This window comes from Pyricularia grisea (genome assembly GCF_004355905.1).
Source record: "Pyricularia grisea strain NI907 chromosome Unknown Pyricularia_grisea_NI907_Scaffold_4, whole genome shotgun sequence".
Classification (NCBI taxonomy): Eukaryota; Fungi; Ascomycota; class Sordariomycetes; order Magnaporthales; family Pyriculariaceae; genus Pyricularia; species Pyricularia grisea.
Window position 1 is genome coordinate 3,323,445 of NW_022156718.1, and position 16,251 is coordinate 3,339,695.

Sequence of the window (16,251 nt, forward strand, 5' to 3'; positions counted from 1 at the left end):
TAAAATAACGAGATGAGTTACGAGTCACACATCATCCCACGTTCATAAGCGAGTCTCGTTAAGCCGGGTCGGCGCGCCGTAGTATTATTCCATGCATCATGGGCGGCGATAAGCATTTGATAGGCCCATGTTGAGGGATTGGCTGACAATGATGTCGGCAGCATCTTCCTATCACCTCGAAACGTACGATGGGCTGGATAATTAGTCCTCACAGATATCGGGCCGCACATCTTGATCTTGGAAAAAGGAGGACCCGGGTTGTAATATGTAATGTCCCACGGACAATATCACACACAAGTGGGTGGGATAGAAAACGCATCATTAGGGTAAGACGGAGCAAGGTCTCGATGACTTTGAATAAGTTGAAGAAAAAAAAAGACGAATCAAAACACCGGTTTTGTGGGCATGAAAGAACAAAGAGTCACCAATGAAGGCCTAAAGCAGTGTTATGCAAGGTATGCAATGCAATCCCTCACCAGTTGTCATGCACTTCCTTGGCGATGTCCTCAAACACCTTGACGCCCTTTATGCCGAGTCCGGTTCCCACACCGACCACCGCGGCGCCAACAGACCGCATGCGCCTGTAACCTCCAGAGTCGCAAACTCCGCCGACGCCGATGATTTGTATGTGGCCTAGCATATCTGGATGCTCGTCCAGGAGACGGCGTATCGTGGCGACGTTGCCAAGCGATAGAGGGTGGAGAGGCGTCCCGGCCATGCCGCCCAACCCATTGCCCGGCAGGACGTTTTTCTGCGGCGGCTGCCCTTGGCCCTTTTGCACATCCAGCGAGGTCAACATCAGACAGGAGCCGAGCGTGTTGGTAGAGGTGATGAAGCTGATGGGGCAGAGCCCTGTAGGCGATCCGGCAATGAGAGCGCTGATCAGCGTCTCATACTGGGTGGAGTATGTATACGGAGGTGTCTTGATGCCCACGGGTATCACCGGGCCTGTCGGACCGAGGTCAGATAGCCAAGTGATATACTCGAGAAGCGAGGGCCCGTCATATGCTGGCGGTGGCTTCCCTGCTATATTTGGGCAAGAAAGATTCAACTCGAGGGCCAGTGGGGATTCAACTTTGGCTTGTGTAGCAGAAACCATGCGGTAGCACTCGGCGATTTCTTGTGGTGTCCCCGTTACCGATATGATAAAGGTTTTTTTCTTGGATCCTGGCTCTTGCTGCGAAGATATGATTTCGATAAAGTTCAAATATTCCGAGAGGAGCAGAGGGCTGTAGCCTAGTGAGTTGAAACTCGCATTGCTTGTCCCCTTGGGAAGAGCCCCGGACACGGCGACAGTGTCATAAAGGGCGTGCTGATGTACTTCCGGGTCGTGAGGGAAGCCATGAATAAGAGAGGTTCTTGTAGTCACTGCACCTGTATGGGGACAGCTGTAGAGCCTGTTGAGGTCCTTCAACGTTGTCGCCCAGGGTGTGGCTGAGTTGACCAAAGGCGGATGTATTTTCAGGGATGGCGAACGCCTTTGTTTGTCCTGAATGCTTTCCATTTTTTGCAGGCAGCGATTGTATATTGCAGAAATTCTAACGTGGCCGGGTTCCCGTGAAAATAAGTCCAGTCTTTTTGGTCGACTGACGATTGAGATGGTTGCCGAAGTTACGAGGTCAAAATAGATAAGGTATCCTGCGGGGTCCCACTTGACCAGAGAGTCAAACTACCTACTGATAAAACAACACTGAAGTCAAGACTGATTCAGCGATTCGATATGCTTGAGTTGGCCTTCATTCAACGTACATACGGCAGACAAAGGCTTTCGACGTCTGACTTTGTAATCCTTGCGCTATTCTGAGTGTTGAAGCAGAGGTTCTCTTACGGCTTGTGTCTCTCCGATCATGGACTGCTCTTTTGGGAAGCTCTGAGTGTGAAGAAAAGTTAGACAATCTGAGTAATCAATAGCTACGGCTAGATCTCAATGTGCTGTCTGTTCTTTTTTTTTTTTTTTTTTTTTTTTTTTTTTTTTTTTACAAACCGATGGATGGGTTGGTCGTCAAAGATGGGATGAATTGCTGGCAATACCCTGGGTACGCGTACGGAGTACTATCTAGGACTGGGATGCGGGGTGTTTCTGAAGTGTCGCCCTAGCTTCTAGCCTAGTTCCAGAGTACCGTACCGGACAAACAACCTCTTTCTTATCCTTATCATCTGTTGGTCAAACCCAATCGAGCAAGTAAACCTGAGCATGATCGGTTTTGGGAATTTTAACCATTAGACATGCAGTTTTATTTCACCAAAAAAAAAAAAAAAACATCGAGGAAAAGCTTGCGAGTGCAGACAACCTTCCATATGACCGAGAAAGGGTCAGTGCGAATCATAGCTGCGCATCGGTGCCAATAAAAAGTAAAAATAAGGAGTAAAAAAAGGTTTTTTTTTTTTCTTTTGTTTTTCTTTTCACTTGACCGGAGCTCCGGTGACCATTTCTTTTGATCCTTTGACTCCTGTCAAACCACCTGTCAGGCACTGTCTATTCAAAAGGCAATTGATACCAGTGTCATTTTTTTGCCTCTCATGCAGACGGCAACTTTTCGTGGTCGGACCTCTCCTTGGCCTGGTGAAGGTGACGACTTTTTACCCTCATCTTCGGCACGTCACGGTCCAGAGACTTTGGGCTTGCATCCCCGAATTGCCGCCCTCCCCATAATGTCTTCAGCCAAGTTTCTGCATATTCAACAACTTAGCCCTAGTTTATGGTACTCTCTTTTTCTTGTCCATGGGACGAGTAGCGCTTGATTGCTTGACTGATAATTTTTTTACCATGTGTTTGCTATTGACTCGTATCAAACGGCCGTGCAGCCCGTTTGGCTTTCCCGGCAAACGTCACGATTGACGCGCCAGCTTTTCATAAAGATGCCTACGTCTCTGTCTTCTGTCGTGCTATCGTTCAAGCATAGGTGGGCTGTGCAAAGTAGTCTTTGCACGTTCGGCATGAGGTTCTCTACTTAGGTACCTTTACTGAGTCTTCCTCACTCTCTCCTCTCCTAATCTGTACGAGACTTGGACTCTCTGGACTACTCTGTCGAAGACAGTCTCTCTTGCCGAAGCTGGGACCTGGCACCTGAGAGAAGATGGGCTGGTTATCACTGCTGTTCGTGGCAGCTGCCTATGGCGTGTGTGCAACAGAGGAGGCCGAATCAACCTTTTCACCAGCGAGGCCACCGTCTATTCCTCTGGCAGTACGATCACCATACCTAAATACGTGGTTGGATGGCGAGTCAAATGGGATTTTACCAGGGAACTGGCCGAAATTCTGGACGTAAGTCATCCTTATCCTGCGCTTGGCACAGCTAGCAGCAGAAGAAAGCATATGGAAATCAGGGGGTGGATGGCTAACCCCTCCCGACTTAGAGGGCAAAATCTCGGCTGGCAGGGATATGTTCGTGTCGATGGCACAAACTTCAACTGGATGGGAGGCGGAGAAGGTGCCGATACTGTCAAGCAAGTCTCGTACGAGTACACGGCTACGAGGAGTATATTTCAGTTCAACGTTGGAGACGTGGTCAACATGACTGTCACGTTTCTGTCACCCATCTACCCTCAGAATCTTGTGAAACAATCTCTTCAATTCTCATACGTCAACATTAGAATGCAGCCGTCAGATGGGCGGGCTCACAGTATACAACTGTATATGGATATAACCGGAGGTGAGTTTGTTATCAGTAAAAAGTTGCATAACTGGTTGTATTTTGGCTGACATGATTTCACCAGAATTCGCCGGCGGAAACAGGCTGAGCAACCTCACATGGAACTACAGCACATCGGGTGGAATTGCATATCATCAGGTTTCCCTTGCAAACCAGGCCACTTTCCAAGAAAGCAACGAGCAGGCAAACTGGGGGAACTGGTATCTGGCAACTTCGAATGGTCAATGGCTCACACACAAGAATGGCCACAGCTACAACGAAACAAGGCAGCAATTCCTCCAAGACGGCAGACTCAACAACACCAAAGACACCAACTACAGAGCTGTCAATGAGAGCTGGCCCGTCTTTGCATTCTCCAAGGACTTCCAGATGGTGCAATCTTACGACATTGTTGAGACAGTGTACACCTTGGGTCTTTCCCAGGCCCAGGTGATCAACTTCCAGGGTGCAACCAACGGCCCGAGTGCCCTGGAAGGCCTGTGGAGGAGCAGATGGTTTAGCGGTGTGGACTCGATGATCTCCTTTCACAATGACTTCCGGTCAACATATAGTGAAACCCAGGTCTTGGATGAGAAGATCCGTGCGGACTCGGCCGCTGCTGCTGGCGACAACTATGCCGCCATAACCACATTATCTGTGCGGCAGACTTTTGCTTCACTACAGTTTGCTCAAAGACGTTTCACCAGGCAACGGTACATCTTTTTAAAAGAAATCAGCTCAAACAGCGATATCCAGACCGTTGACGTGATATTCCCAACTTATCCAATCCTAATGTACCTCAACCCGACGTTAGGAAAGCTTCTCCTAGATCCGCTTTTCGAGAACCAAGAGAGTGGCCGTTATCCTAACCGGTGGGCTATCCACGACTTGGGTGAGTTCCCTCCAATACTACTGAAATCAACCCTCAAAAACTCTCCAAAAGCAAAAAGATCCAGAGGCTGACACAACTTCCACGAATCCCCACAGGCACTTTCCCTAACGCCATCGGCCACCCCCAAGGCGACGACGAAACCATGCCGCTCGAGGAGTGCGGCAACATGATCATCATGGCGCTGGCCTACGCGCAGCGGTCCGGCGACGACGCCTACCTCCGGCGACACTGGAACAAGCTGCAGCAGTGGGCCGAGTTCCTGGTAACCTACAGCCTGGTGCCCGCGAATCAGCTGTCGACAGACGACTACGCCGGCGCGCTCGCCAACCAGACCAACCTCGCGCTCAAGGGAGTCATTGGTCTGCGCGCCATGGTCGAGGTGGCTGACCGTGCTGGCGTCAACGCCAGCGCCGGGCCCAGGTACGGCCGCATCGCCAGGGACTACCTGTCGCAGTGGCAGAGACTGGGTGTCAACAACAACGCGAACCCGCCGCACGCCACGCTGACGTACAACGACCCGGACAGCCACGGCTTGCTGTATAATCTTTATGCGGACAAGATGCTGGGCTTGGGCTTTGTGAACCAAAGCGTCTATGACATGCAGAGCGAGTTTTATAGGACCGTGGAACTCGAGTACGGCGTGCCGCTAGATTCGCGACATACCTGGGCCAAGACAGACGTAAGTTGTTTCCTTCTTTGGCCTGTTGTTTCCATTGACCTCCCGCAGATTTCCTAAAGAGGGATATTGTGTAAAATGAAATGATGCTAATCGAGACAATCCCTTTATGCAGTGGCAAATGTTTGCAGCAGCGGTTGCAGGCAAAGACACGTGCGACATGTTCATCTCAAAGATCCGCAACTTCATCGATCAGACCACCACTACCCGCCCGTTCACTGACCTGTACGATGCCAGCACTGGTGGCTTCCCAGCCGACGGACCAACCTTTGTCGCGCGGCCGGTACAAGGCGGAACGTTTGCGTTGCTTGCATTAAAACCGTGATGGGATGATTTTTTTTTTTCTTTAGATTTTTTCTTCTTTTCATTTTCTTGTTCAGACAAAATCTGTCTGGAGTAGTCGCATAATTGTAATAGGGAAAAGTGGTGTTTGTTTGTAACACCCCGGCGTATTCAAAATCATAACATTTTTATTCAACTCTTACACCTCAAGTTCATTTACAGCCAATCACACAAACGTACTGATTAAATGTAGGAAGATGTGGAACTGTTAAACCAGGCCTACTAACCAATGGGAAGCTCACACTTGATCCTTTACCCGATACAACAGGCCATCTGAAGGTCTAGTCGGCTCATGTCAGGCAGATGCCAGACCAAATGAAATCCGGCCAACACTAGAACATCAGGTTCAAGCAGTTTGTCTGACGCCCGTCAAGCAAGTAACCACAGGATGGGGTCGTCATCTGGTCTTGAGATGACGGTCAATCCGTGCAAGTAAAGCTATAGACTATATACTTTGCCATTGCCTATTTGAGATGTAGCTGTTTTTGACATATGTCATTTATGCCTCCAGAAATCATGCAGATCATATATGGCACATGCCAAAGAGTCCTTTTTTTTTTTTGCTTCTAGGTTTTGGACTAAAGTGGGTAAATGGAAGCAGGCAGCTCGACGGTGAATCATGAAGTACAAAAAAAAAAGTATGCCGCACCTGCAGACGAAAACCTATCCAAACGCCAGGCAAATACCATTAATGACGAGGGTGGCTCGAGTCAATGCAGAATATTAGGAACAAGTTTACATTATACATGTGATGAATGTTGACTCCGGAAAAAATTGGAAAGCACGCCGGTCCGTTCCTAATCGTCACTGTTGTTCAGAGTAATCCAGTGTTTCAACAATGACAAGAGATGTTTCTTGGTGTGTTGATGCAATACTGCAAGCAAGGTACCGGTCACTGTAGAGCTCTCATCATGTCTGGTGGGGTAAAGTGCTGCCAAATCTCATAATCTCCTGGCAGGTTGCGGAGAGATTGGGGTTTCCTGTCGAGCATTGATTGGGCTGGACAACCAACGGGCACCAAAGTGGAAGCTACTGAAAGCTCAACCTAGGCCTCCAATGGTGCATCCAAACGGTGCAGTACCAATAGGCAAGACAGCCAGGTATTACTAGAGTCTAGTAGTCTGCGTAGTAGCAATCGCCCTCGAATTGATTGATAACATGAAAACCAAAGTTTGCCGAAATCTTCAAATGGTTTCCAAAGACCAATCAGAGACGCCTCCTTGCTCACCTTGGTTGGTGTCGTGTGGGGTCTTTACGGTCCACTTATCGCACTCATGCTATTGGACCATCATGCCCCACCGGCTCGGCACATGAACCACTGTAGCACCGTCATGGTGGGCCCGCTTTTGAAGCATTACCACACCTAAGTGACCTGACTGACGCATTGTTCCTAGGCATGCCTTGTCCCGCATTTGGGCGAATAGATCACCACAAAGCCAATCAACTTGTCCCCTCCAATTAGCAAAGGGCTCTTAAGGTTACTGGCCTTCAGTCTCCCCTCGCAACCACATTTTACTTTGGATTTGCTTGGTTTTCTTCATTTAGATCTTTCCTTCCAAACAAAAGACGATACGGGAAAAGAAAAGCAACGACAACGATAAAAAAACAAAATTAACAACAAAAAGCAAACAAGAAAAAGCGCCCCACTATCGACCCATGACCAAAGTCCCCTGGTTTTAGCAGAACGAGCTCGACACAAAGTCGCTTCCAGCCGTGCCTTTTTTTTATTGCAACAAACAAGTACTTTGCTTGCCCCTCACAAGAGAAATCGCCGAATCTCGCATTACCAACTTCAGACCACGGAAGCCTACCCGACCAACGCCGCAACCACATCTACCCGAACGGCCCTTTCTTTGTCACAGTCATCTATCCAGTCTCCACGATGAACCCCCATCAGAAGAACAAGATCGATATCACCGTAAGCTCTTATCCCAAGAATTGCATCCTAGAAACCCCCTTTTTTTTCCTTTCCCTCACTCCAACACGCAACCTAAAAACTGACTCTTTCCCCTTCCTTAACACCACAAACATCAACAGTCCCTCTCTCCCGAGGAGCAACGGCTCTTCCGTCTGTACGGCAAGCTCCCCTCCAAGTCGGATCACTTCGCCAAGCACCTCAAGGAGCGCAAGTACTTTGACAGTGGCGACTACGCCCTCTCCAAGGCCGGCAAGGCCGACTCGGTCGACGCCGGCTCCGTCGGCTCCCAACACCCCGTCCCCGAGAACATCCCCCACCTCTCGTCGCCCGTCAACGGCGCCGGCTCCAGCGGCCTCATCCCGAACATGCAGGCCACCGGCGGCCGCGAGCAGCAGCAGCCCTCGAGGAGTCCCGTCAAGGAGGGCAGCTTCCTGCACCGCGAGACAAGCGCCGACGACGATGACAACACCAACGACATCGCCGAGAACAAGGCTGCTGCCGAGGCCGTCGGTGACGCCACCGTTGCGGCTCATACCAGCGGAAAGACCGAGGAGATCCCTATCCGGAGGTAGGGGGGAAGCACCGATCATTGGGCGGCTTTTCTTCTTCTTTATACAGCGGTTACTTGATGAGGATGGTATTTCTTTCTACTGGATTTTATCGGGGCTTGATGAGGGATGACGATGTTTACGAAACGAATACGGCTGCTTTGATGCTGCAAACCTGCTACCAACGCTTTTCATGACGATGGACTTGGTTGCTCTCTATTTCTTTTTTTGTCTTTTTTTCTCCTTGATCTCCTCATTTCGAAATGCAAAACTCGAGAATTATCTCTTTTTTATTGCGTGTGGATCTATCTCTTCCTATCGAGATTTCGGATAGGAAAGGCACAAAACTCTCCAAGGCGTCTGGCTTCTTTTGTTTTTCTTCCTACTTTTGGGATCGGGAAACTCGAGGGTGATGCCTTGACATGTGGACACCTCTGGTTTTGGCGACTCGTACAGAATGATAAGCAGCTTTCGCGCTTCTCGCAGTCTATGGAGCGTACCTGTCACGTTTTATCATGGAGGAGCGCTCTTGTGTTATCATTTGTCTACCCCTTTCTTGGCGACCGTCATGCTTCTGAGCTTGATGTGGCATAATTGGACGAAAAGCGTACAAGGCTTGTCAGGTTGTCTTTTGTTCAGGTATCTTGTTTCTATAAAAAAAAAGACAAATTGTCCATCGCTTTTATCGTCACCAGGTTGGAGACTGTAAACATCTCTAGTCATACCATCCCCTCAATCATCCCCCACAGCTCACGCCAGTTCGAGAGCCTTCTGGGCCATTGCCATGGCACCCTCGAAAGTCTTGTTCCCTCCGATGAAGCCCGCAGCGTGCACAAACACGCATCCCGGGATGCCAGTGATCTTGTCGAGCTCCTCATCTCTAAAACCCCTCCAGGCCTCGGGCAACGGGAGCCTGCTCTGGAATGAGTCCTTGGACACGGGCACGCATTGGATCCTCCATTTGGCGTCGGGCGTCGGCTTTTCCGGGTACAGAACGTACAACACCTCACCCGCGCTGGGGTTCTCCTGCTCGAGGGTGTACAGGTGGTCCTTCCACGGGACGGACTGCCCCTTGAAGACGAGGATACGCCCCTTGCCGGCAGGGTCGTGCTCGGCCCGGTGCGAGAAGGCGTCGGCGACCACTGAGCGGGCCGGCAGCCATGAGCGCGTGTAGTAGTCCAAGTCGCGGTCGAACTCCTCGCCGATGCGGGCGCTGGCGGCCTCAAAGCGTTGATCCTCGGCCGCCTGGGCCTCGGCAGGGTCCTCCGGGATGGGGTCGTTCCAGTTCGGGTTCAGGCGGCCGACGACAGCGCCGAGAGTGAAGCCGCCATCCGAGAAGCGCTTCTGCAGCGGCTGGCCGTTACTCGCCGTCGCCAGCACAGCAGGGTCGTAGGCCGAGATGCCGTTATCATGGGCGTCGAGGGCCTCGACAAAGTTCTCGTACAGCTTGGCGTAGAGCATATCGACAGTCGCCTCGTTGTCGCAATCCGGGTCGGCGAGGCGGCGGGCAATAATCTGCTTGCCAAAGTGCATGTATACAAGACCGGCGCTCGACAGCTTGGTTTGCCTGCCGGGGAAGGTGGTGGAGAAAGTACGCTGGTGGTGATCGAAGCGCAGCGTCGAAGCGTCGTACTCACCGCCGACGTCGACGACAGTGTGGCAGCGGGCCAGGGTGGCCGGGTCGCGGGTCCGCACAAGCGAGGCACCGGCGTAGGTGGGGATGTGCTGCCGCAGCATATACACAGCAAGGGCCTCGTCGGCGTGGAAGTGGCCATTGTGTGTGCCGATGGTGACGGGGCCGTCAGACGATCCGCCCTCGGTCTTGAGTCGTTTTGCTGCGTTCTCGGCCATTCTGAATTGACGTGCGGCCAAACGGCGGAACATTCAAAATCAACGGGTTCTTTTGGGTGTGAAGTTGGCAAGGTCAATGGACTTGTTATTCACCTGCCCAAGTAGGTAGGTATGCAAGCTGCCCAGGTCCGAATCGAGGATTTTGGGATGAGATCGTTTGATGTCGATGCTATAGAATGTACCGAGGAGTGGCCGTAATTGGCGGCTTTTATCATCACGGGTCGTAATGATCAAAGTTGGTATGCAAGCTATAAGATGTAAACAAAAAGTACAACCCGAAACTGGCGGAGAAGAGGCGGGAAAAAAATACCTAGCAACCACCAACAGCCCCACCATCACTGAGTTGCAGTCACTGGATTTTTGGTGGGCAACGTCTTGGTTGGTCCGTTTCACCCATCGCCAAATCTCGCGGCAGGGGCCGGGGCTCGGAGGTCCAGCGGCCCCACACCAGCAAGGCACCTCAGAGGTAGGGTAGCGCGGTCCAGTATGGTGCGTTTGCCAGGCAGAGTGAGGTAACTTACTGCAACTGCAGGCGAAATCCTGATGCTCAGCTAGCATGGATCAGATTACCGAATCGTCACGAGAGTTTTTGCAGCCAAAAAAGCGCGAACGCGAACCGTGTCATCACATTTGAATCAATCGAGCTCCAATTGTCGCCTTCAATTGAATTTTTTTTTTTTGATTGCATGACAACACCTCAGCATCAGAACCCTCGCCACTACCTTTACCATCACCACTTCCGCGATGGAGGAAAGCACAGAACGCGACGGCAAGGTCGGAGAATGGATTAAAAAACACGACTCCGAAGATCAGGTCGAACCAAATGAAGAAGACTCGGACGGAGAGATGGAAGAGGCGGCTGACGCCCAAGAAGACGATGGCCCAGCACCAAAACAGTCGTACAAATCATGGAAGAAAAAGTACCGAAAGATGCGCGACGCTTTTGAGCGAAAGATGCGCGAGGGCGAAGAGATCTACAGGCGAGAAATGCGCGCGATCGAGACGAACAAACGCATCGCCATCGAGATAGAGTAGGACTGCAATGCCCATATTCTCTTACCTCACCGAAAATCTATGCAGTGTCTGGTAGCAACTCAATTGGTGTCTATCACAGCTAACATGCCTTCCTCTTCCTCTCTAGTCGTCTGCTCGATTTGCTACTTGAGGTCAACAATACGCCCCAGATCCCTCCAGAAAAACGCTTCGACTTGAGCATTCCCTTCTCGTCTGATGGAACCTCCGACATGCTACCGGGAGAAATGTATCTGCCCATCGACATGCCCGGAAATGACAGTTTCCGTGGTGCCGAAAAGCCCTCACAGGCACTCCGCGACATGCTCGTGGAGATCCCGCACCACCGATATGCCGCCGCCGCCGAGCTTTTCCCTAATGTGGTCAGCGACCTCGAGGCCGGTGTGGGCGGCGAGGGCCCCGGCGCAGATATGATCGCATCGGCCAGCCGCCAGCACCCGGCCTGCTTCCTCACGGCCGACGATATCGACAACTACCTCTGGGAGCTCGACCAGCGCATCGCCGAGGACAGGCGCGATCGCGGCCTGTCTCCGTTGCCCGTCGTGCCCACCCTCGCTCCCAAGGCTCGCGATCCCACCGCAGGCAGCCCAGGAGCAACAGCAGCAGCTACCTCTGCAACCGCCGATCCCAACGCCGCCGCGCGCGACTTTGCCCTCCGGAACCCCACCAGCGTGTACAATTGGCTGCGCAAGCACGCACCAAAGACCTTCCTGCAGGACGCCGAGGCTACGTCGGCCGTCGATGTCGATGCCGCTGAGACTCCGCACCCGGAGCGCCCCTCCGGGTCCCGCAGCCGGGCCAAGTTTGAGCCCGCGAAGCGCGGTGGCAAGGCAGCGACGCCGGCCAGCACGCCCACCACCGCCAGCAAGCGCGGCTCGGGCGTCGCCCGCGGTGCGGCTAAGCGCTCGCGCCAGTCAGCCGTCACCACAGCCGACCAGGCCGACGACGCCAAGGAAGAGGATGGCGACGAGATGGCGCTCGACGAAACCGCAGCAGCGACTCCAACGGCTGTCAAGGGCAAGCGCAAGCGCGCTGCGGATGACGACGCAGGTTACAGGCCTAAGGGGGGATCCGCACGGCCGAGTAAGAAGAAGCGGAAGAGCGAGGCCGGGGACGCCACGCCGACGTCGGCCAGGTCCAGCAAGGCTGCTAAGGCCAAGGCTGCTGCTGCCGCCGCCGATCTCGATGCCGACGGTGACGAGGATGCTGCTATTGAGGATGCGGAGTGATTTTTGTCCTCGTTTCTTTTGTCTTTTGGGGGGGTTTTTTTTCACTGTTTTATCTAGCCCGGGACGCGGCAAAGGGGAAATATTGGTACTCTCTATTCGTGAGAGAGCTGCTGCCACATGATGGAGCATTGGCGTTCGGCGTATGGGCATCTTTTCGGGCATATTTTCTCCAATCGGTGGGGAATTCCTAATGAATTCCAAGCGGTTTCTAATAGATTCAGATTTCATGTACGAATAACTTATTTGTACCAAAAACAAAGACCTGCATGAGGCTGTCACTGCGGAGCTTTGATTGTCCATTTTACATTTTGCTTGCTTTGCATTTTTAATCAAAAGATCTTTAAAAAATTCGTCATCAATATCATGATCAGATGCGAGGTGTATTCAAATCCAAGATGCAACTATATACATCCGCGCTGTTGTTTTCAAAGAACACGCTATGTTCGGCTATCCATGGAATCCCAACAAAAACAAATGACGCATTGTTGTGTTTCCCACCGCGGGCATATCGTAAAGATGCTGAAAACCCAAGACTTCACCCTGTAGCTTGTACGCGTATATACGATAAAATGATCCAAGAAAAAAAAAAGAAACAGAAAGCATTAACACGAGAATGAACTTTGCCATATGGGGTATAGTTGGATCGGGATGTCGACCTTTGGTGATGTTCGGACTTTTGCTTTTGTGAAATTCCTCCCCTGCCAAAAGATCAGATAGATTGCTTGGCAGATCTTTCTTTTAAAAATGCAGCTAAGATTAGGGCCCAACAAAAGAAGAAAACTCTAAATTCACAGCTTCTCCTTGAGGGTAGACTTCATCCTCCTCTCGACGGCATCGAGGTACTCGTTGGTGGTGACGTAGTCGCTGCGGGCGGTCTTGCCACAAGCGAGGGCGAGGTCCTTGGTCATGATGCCGTCAATGTCGACCGTCTCGATGCAGGCGCGCTCGAGGGTCTCGGCAAAGGCGACGACGTCGGGGGTCTCGTCCAGCTTGCCCCTCTGGATCAGGCCGCGGGTCCAGGCAAAGATGGAGGCGATGGGGTTGGTCGAGGTCTCGCGCCCCTTTTGGTGCTCGCGGTAGTGGCGCGTCACAGTGCCGTGCGCGGCCTCGGACTCGAACGTCTTGCCGTCGGGAGTGATGAGGACAGAGGTCATCAGGCCGAGGGAGCCGAAGCCCTGGGCGACAATGTCGGACTGGACGTCACCGTCGTAGTCTGGGTTTTGTGGGATATTGTGAGTTTTCAAATCCTCTCAAGTCTCTCTCACTCACTCACGCACAGAAATAAAAACGGAAAGGGCAAAATCCACTCACTCTTCAGGGCCATGATGTAGCCACCAGTGCTCTTGATCATCTGAGCCACCATGTCATCGATCAGGCGGTGCTCGTACCAGATGCCCTTGGCCTCAAACTCGGCCTTGTAGGTGGACTGGTACAGCTGCTCAAAGATGTCCTTGAAGCGGCCGTCGTACTTCTTGAGGATGGTGTTCTTGGTGCTCATGTACAGGGGCAATCCCTTGGCGAGGGCGAGCTTAAAGCTCGAGTGGGCAAAGCCCGTAATGCTCTCGTCGGTGTTGTATTGTGTCTGAGCGACGCCACCACCGTTCTTGAACTCATAGACCTGGATCTCCTGCGGCTCGCCGCCCTTGGGGGTGAAGGTCATGGTGAGCTTGCCCTCCCCGGGCACGACCAAGTCCTTGGCGCGGTACTGGTCGCCAAAGGCATGGCGGCCGATGATGATGGGCTTCTGCCAGCTCGGCACCAGACGCGGGATGCGCGGGATCACGATCGGCTCCCGGAACACGGTGCCACCCAGAGCATTGCGGATGGTGCCATTGGGGGAGAGCCACACTATTATGGTTGTATCTTGTCAGCGATTGGGGTTACACAACCTCTCGGAGCTCCCATCCGCCACTTATTGGCGCTGATAGCCGAACCAGATCCACGGGAAGCCTGAATTCGGTACGACGTCATTGGGGTCACAGAGCTTGGAGGAAAAGAAAAAAAAATTCACTCACTCTGCTTAAGGTTGAACTCCTTGACACGGGCCTCATCGGGCGTAATGGTAGCGCACTTGACACCAACCGAGTACTTCTTGATAGCCTCGGCGGCGTCCAGGGTGACCTTGTCATCGGTCTTGTCGCGGTACTCGAGCCCGAGGTCGTAGTATTTGAGATCGATGTCGAGGTAAGGGTGGATGAACTTGTCCTTGATGTTCTGCCAGATGATGCGAGTCATCTCATCGCCGTCCAGCTCGACGACTGGGTTCTTGACCTTGATCTTGGCCTGGGAAGCCATTGTGCGCATGAATTGGGCAGCGTAAGACTGCTGCTGCTGCGGACGGAGTAGCGATTGACGAGCGAGGAGGGCCGATTGACCAAAAACGCGGGAGGCAGCCGGACGCATGTTGGGCCGGGACTGGAGGGGAGGGAAGACGGGGAACAAGGGAGTAAAGAATAAAAATAAAAAAGTAATACACCCGCGCTACAGCAGACGTCAGAAGGGGGGAAACAACGAACGAGCTGTGCCGAGGCAAACAAATTAAAGACTCGGGAGTCGTCTTATCGAGGATTCCCTAGGTTGGCCAAGATGCAAGAACGGAGTCAGAGCCCGAGATGGATGGTGTTCGCAAATTCTCGGGATACGATATTTCTCCCAAGCTTGCTGCGATTTCGGCGCCGGCGTGGATCCAAAGAGGGTCGGGTCGGGTGGGGGGTTCCAATCGGGTCGAGACCCCTGTAAGGTGACGCTAGGACGATTTAGGGGAGTGACCAGGGAAAGCTTTTATAAGAAAAGGCTCTTGAAGGTTATTGGTCTATGATGCTAGAGTCGCGATTCTTTCTACTCTTTGTATATGTTGCCCAGGAAAAAAAGAGTAAAGAAGAATGAGAAGGTTCTATTAACCAAGTTACGTACGAGATCATTAATTAATGTACACCAGATGAGCTCCCCCCTTTTTTTTTTGCCGGCAAAACATCAAACCCGACAAAATGAGGGGAAGTCAACTAGAAAGCAGGGTAATGGCAGCTCTCGGCTGAGGGGAAATGGTCTGTCTGTCTGTCGCGCATTCTCCAAAGTGAGCCAATGTGACCATTTTCCCCCATCCTGTCGCGTGCACTATAATGCAGCGTACCGCCCCCCGCTTGTCCCATCCAATGATTGGTTTGCCATGACGGGCATGGTTTGGGAAGGTAGTGTTTTGTGTTCGGGCGAGCCCTGACGCCATGCAGCGCCAGGCGATCCTGCGACGCCATAGAAATGGTACATACATCATCATGCCAGCCTTGCCGCAAGTACATAGTAAATCGTATCCCGCTTGATCTTCTTTAGGCCCGGTTTTTTTAATAGCAGCATTTAAACTGTGAAAAGTTAGATAGATAGGTCAGAACACTCCATGGGGCAATTTCGTCATCTTTTTTCATATTTATAGCTCGACTTACATCAACAGAGCATGCTGCGCCCGCCTTGTTCGCAAGAGGAAAGTTGAATCCCGGCTGGCCGCTCGCGGAGCTGGGGAATGGACAATTAGATTTGGCGTTGCAGGTTGTACCGTCCTGTTCCATCGTGCCTGTATTGTGGAATGATCGGCAGTAGCTCTTGGCGGATACAAATGGCGTGGCCAGGCCGGCGATAAAAGTAAAAAATATAACGGGCTTCATTGCTGCTGTTTTTGTTTGTGACCTTGTGTGAAGGAAAAAGGGTTTCCTTTCTTTGAAAAAGAGAAAATTGTAATCACCGCTCCATACGTCGGTAACACTCGAGTATATTATATACGAAGCCCGGGAGGCTCTCCCTGTTGTATCCATCAGGATTGTTGACTCGATAACCTTTTTTGTTTTATTGACTTTTTCTCTTTTTTTCTTGCTCTTAGTTTTCTCGCGTTTTTTTTACTTTCCCTCGGCTTTCTTTTCCAGTTTTTCTCTCTATTCTTCTTTTATTTTTTCTTCTTGGATTTTCTTCCAACCTCTTTGTTGACGCGTCCTATATACTACCCGTCGACAACTGTACAGTAGTTCTAGAGCCAGATCCAAAGATCTTTGGAACGGGTTGGATCTCGCGTCGAAAGCAATTGAAGTAGACGATGTGCACCACCGCATAGCAATACGCCCCACGAAATAATCACAGACTTTGAAC

General features: G+C 51.7%; 8 protein-coding genes across 8 annotated transcripts; 4 read left to right on the forward strand and 4 right to left on the reverse strand.

Annotated features, from left to right (window-relative positions):
• Positions 1-472: 472 nt before the first annotated feature.
• Positions 473-1,504, reverse strand: PgNI_07690 (uncharacterized protein; the record flags this gene model as incomplete). Its single annotated transcript, XM_031127700.1, has 1 exon — positions 473-1,504. The coding sequence occupies one exon, from the start codon at positions 1,502-1,504 to the stop codon at positions 473-475; it is 1,032 nt and encodes a 343-aa protein (XP_030981066.1).
• A 1,016-nt stretch (positions 1,505-2,520) lies between these two features.
• PgNI_07691 (uncharacterized protein) lies at positions 2,521-2,742 on the forward strand (the record flags this gene model as incomplete). The annotated part of the gene is made up of 1 exon (XM_031127701.1): positions 2,521-2,742. The coding sequence occupies one exon, from the start codon at positions 2,521-2,523 to the stop codon at positions 2,740-2,742; it is 222 nt and encodes a 73-aa protein (XP_030981632.1).
• A 335-nt stretch (positions 2,743-3,077) lies between these two features.
• On the forward strand, positions 3,078-5,614 carry PgNI_07692 (uncharacterized protein; the record flags this gene model as incomplete). The annotated part of the gene is made up of 5 exons (XM_031127702.1): positions 3,078-3,265; positions 3,358-3,653; positions 3,718-4,524; positions 4,620-5,203; positions 5,316-5,614. The coding sequence occupies 5 exons, from the start codon at positions 3,078-3,080 to the stop codon at positions 5,523-5,525; spliced, it is 2,085 nt and encodes a 694-aa protein (XP_030981631.1). The 3' UTR covers positions 5,526-5,614.
• A 1,395-nt stretch (positions 5,615-7,009) lies between these two features.
• On the forward strand, positions 7,010-10,099 carry PgNI_07693 (uncharacterized protein). Its single transcript, XM_031127703.1, has 2 exons — positions 7,010-7,460; positions 7,580-10,099. The coding sequence occupies exons 1-2, from the start codon at positions 7,425-7,427 to the stop codon at positions 8,030-8,032; spliced, it is 489 nt and encodes a 162-aa protein (XP_030981630.1). The 5' UTR covers positions 7,010-7,424; the 3' UTR covers positions 8,033-10,099.
• On the reverse strand, positions 8,759-9,859 carry PgNI_07694 (uncharacterized protein; the record flags this gene model as incomplete). Its single annotated transcript, XM_031127704.1, has 1 exon — positions 8,759-9,859. The coding sequence occupies one exon, from the start codon at positions 9,857-9,859 to the stop codon at positions 8,759-8,761; it is 1,101 nt and encodes a 366-aa protein (XP_030981635.1).
• A 353-nt stretch (positions 10,100-10,452) lies between the features above and the next one.
• Positions 10,453-12,393, forward strand: PgNI_07695 (uncharacterized protein). The gene is made up of 2 exons (XM_031127705.1): positions 10,453-10,890; positions 11,001-12,393. The coding sequence occupies exons 1-2, from the start codon at positions 10,604-10,606 to the stop codon at positions 12,118-12,120; spliced, it is 1,407 nt and encodes a 468-aa protein (XP_030981634.1). The 5' UTR covers positions 10,453-10,603; the 3' UTR covers positions 12,121-12,393.
• A 94-nt stretch (positions 12,394-12,487) lies between these two features.
• On the reverse strand, positions 12,488-14,958 carry PgNI_07696 (uncharacterized protein). Its single transcript, XM_031127706.1, has 3 exons — positions 14,136-14,958; positions 13,432-13,968; positions 12,488-13,333 (listed from the first exon to the last, which is right to left on the reverse strand). The coding sequence occupies exons 1-3, from the start codon at positions 14,521-14,523 to the stop codon at positions 12,909-12,911; spliced, it is 1,350 nt and encodes a 449-aa protein (XP_030981271.1). The 5' UTR covers positions 14,524-14,958; the 3' UTR covers positions 12,488-12,908.
• Positions 14,959-15,130: 172 nt separating this feature from the next.
• On the reverse strand, positions 15,131-15,816 carry PgNI_07697 (uncharacterized protein). Its single transcript, XM_031127707.1, has 2 exons — positions 15,558-15,816; positions 15,131-15,476 (listed from the first exon to the last, which is right to left on the reverse strand). Exons 1-2 carry the CDS (start codon positions 15,774-15,776, stop codon positions 15,459-15,461), a joined length of 237 nt encoding a protein of 78 aa, XP_030981633.1. The 5' UTR covers positions 15,777-15,816; the 3' UTR covers positions 15,131-15,458.
• Between the last annotated feature and the right edge of the window lie 435 nt (positions 15,817-16,251).

Excerpts from the sequence above, each read along its gene's own strand:
- PgNI_07693 (XM_031127703.1), top strand. The coding sequence starts at position 7,425 with ATGAACCCCCATCAGAAGAACAAGATCGATATCACC. Across the intron at positions 7,461-7,579 it reads AGAACAAGATCGATATCACC|TCCCTCTCTCCCGAGGAGCA; the intron begins GTAAGCTCTTAT and ends AAACATCAACAG.
- PgNI_07695 (XM_031127705.1), top strand. The coding sequence starts at position 10,604 with ATGGAGGAAAGCACAGAACGCGACGGCAAGGTCGGAGAATGGATTAAA. Across the intron at positions 10,891-11,000 it reads CGCATCGCCATCGAGATAGA|TCGTCTGCTCGATTTGCTAC; the intron begins GTAGGACTGCAA and ends CTTCCTCTCTAG.
- PgNI_07696 (XM_031127706.1), bottom strand. The coding sequence starts at position 14,523 with ATGCGTCCGGCTGCCTCCCGCGTTTTTGGTCAATCGGCCCTCCTCGCT. Across the intron at positions 13,969-14,135 it reads GGAGTTCAACCTTAAGCAGA|TGTGGCTCTCCCCCAATGGC; the intron begins GTGAGTGAATTT and ends CAACCATAATAG. Across the intron at positions 13,334-13,431 it reads CTACATCATGGCCCTGAAGA|ACTACGACGGTGACGTCCAG; the intron begins GTGAGTGGATTT and ends CACAAAACCCAG.
- PgNI_07697 (XM_031127707.1), bottom strand. The coding sequence starts at position 15,776 with ATGAAGCCCGTTATATTTTTTACTTTTATCGCCGGCCTGGCCACGCCA.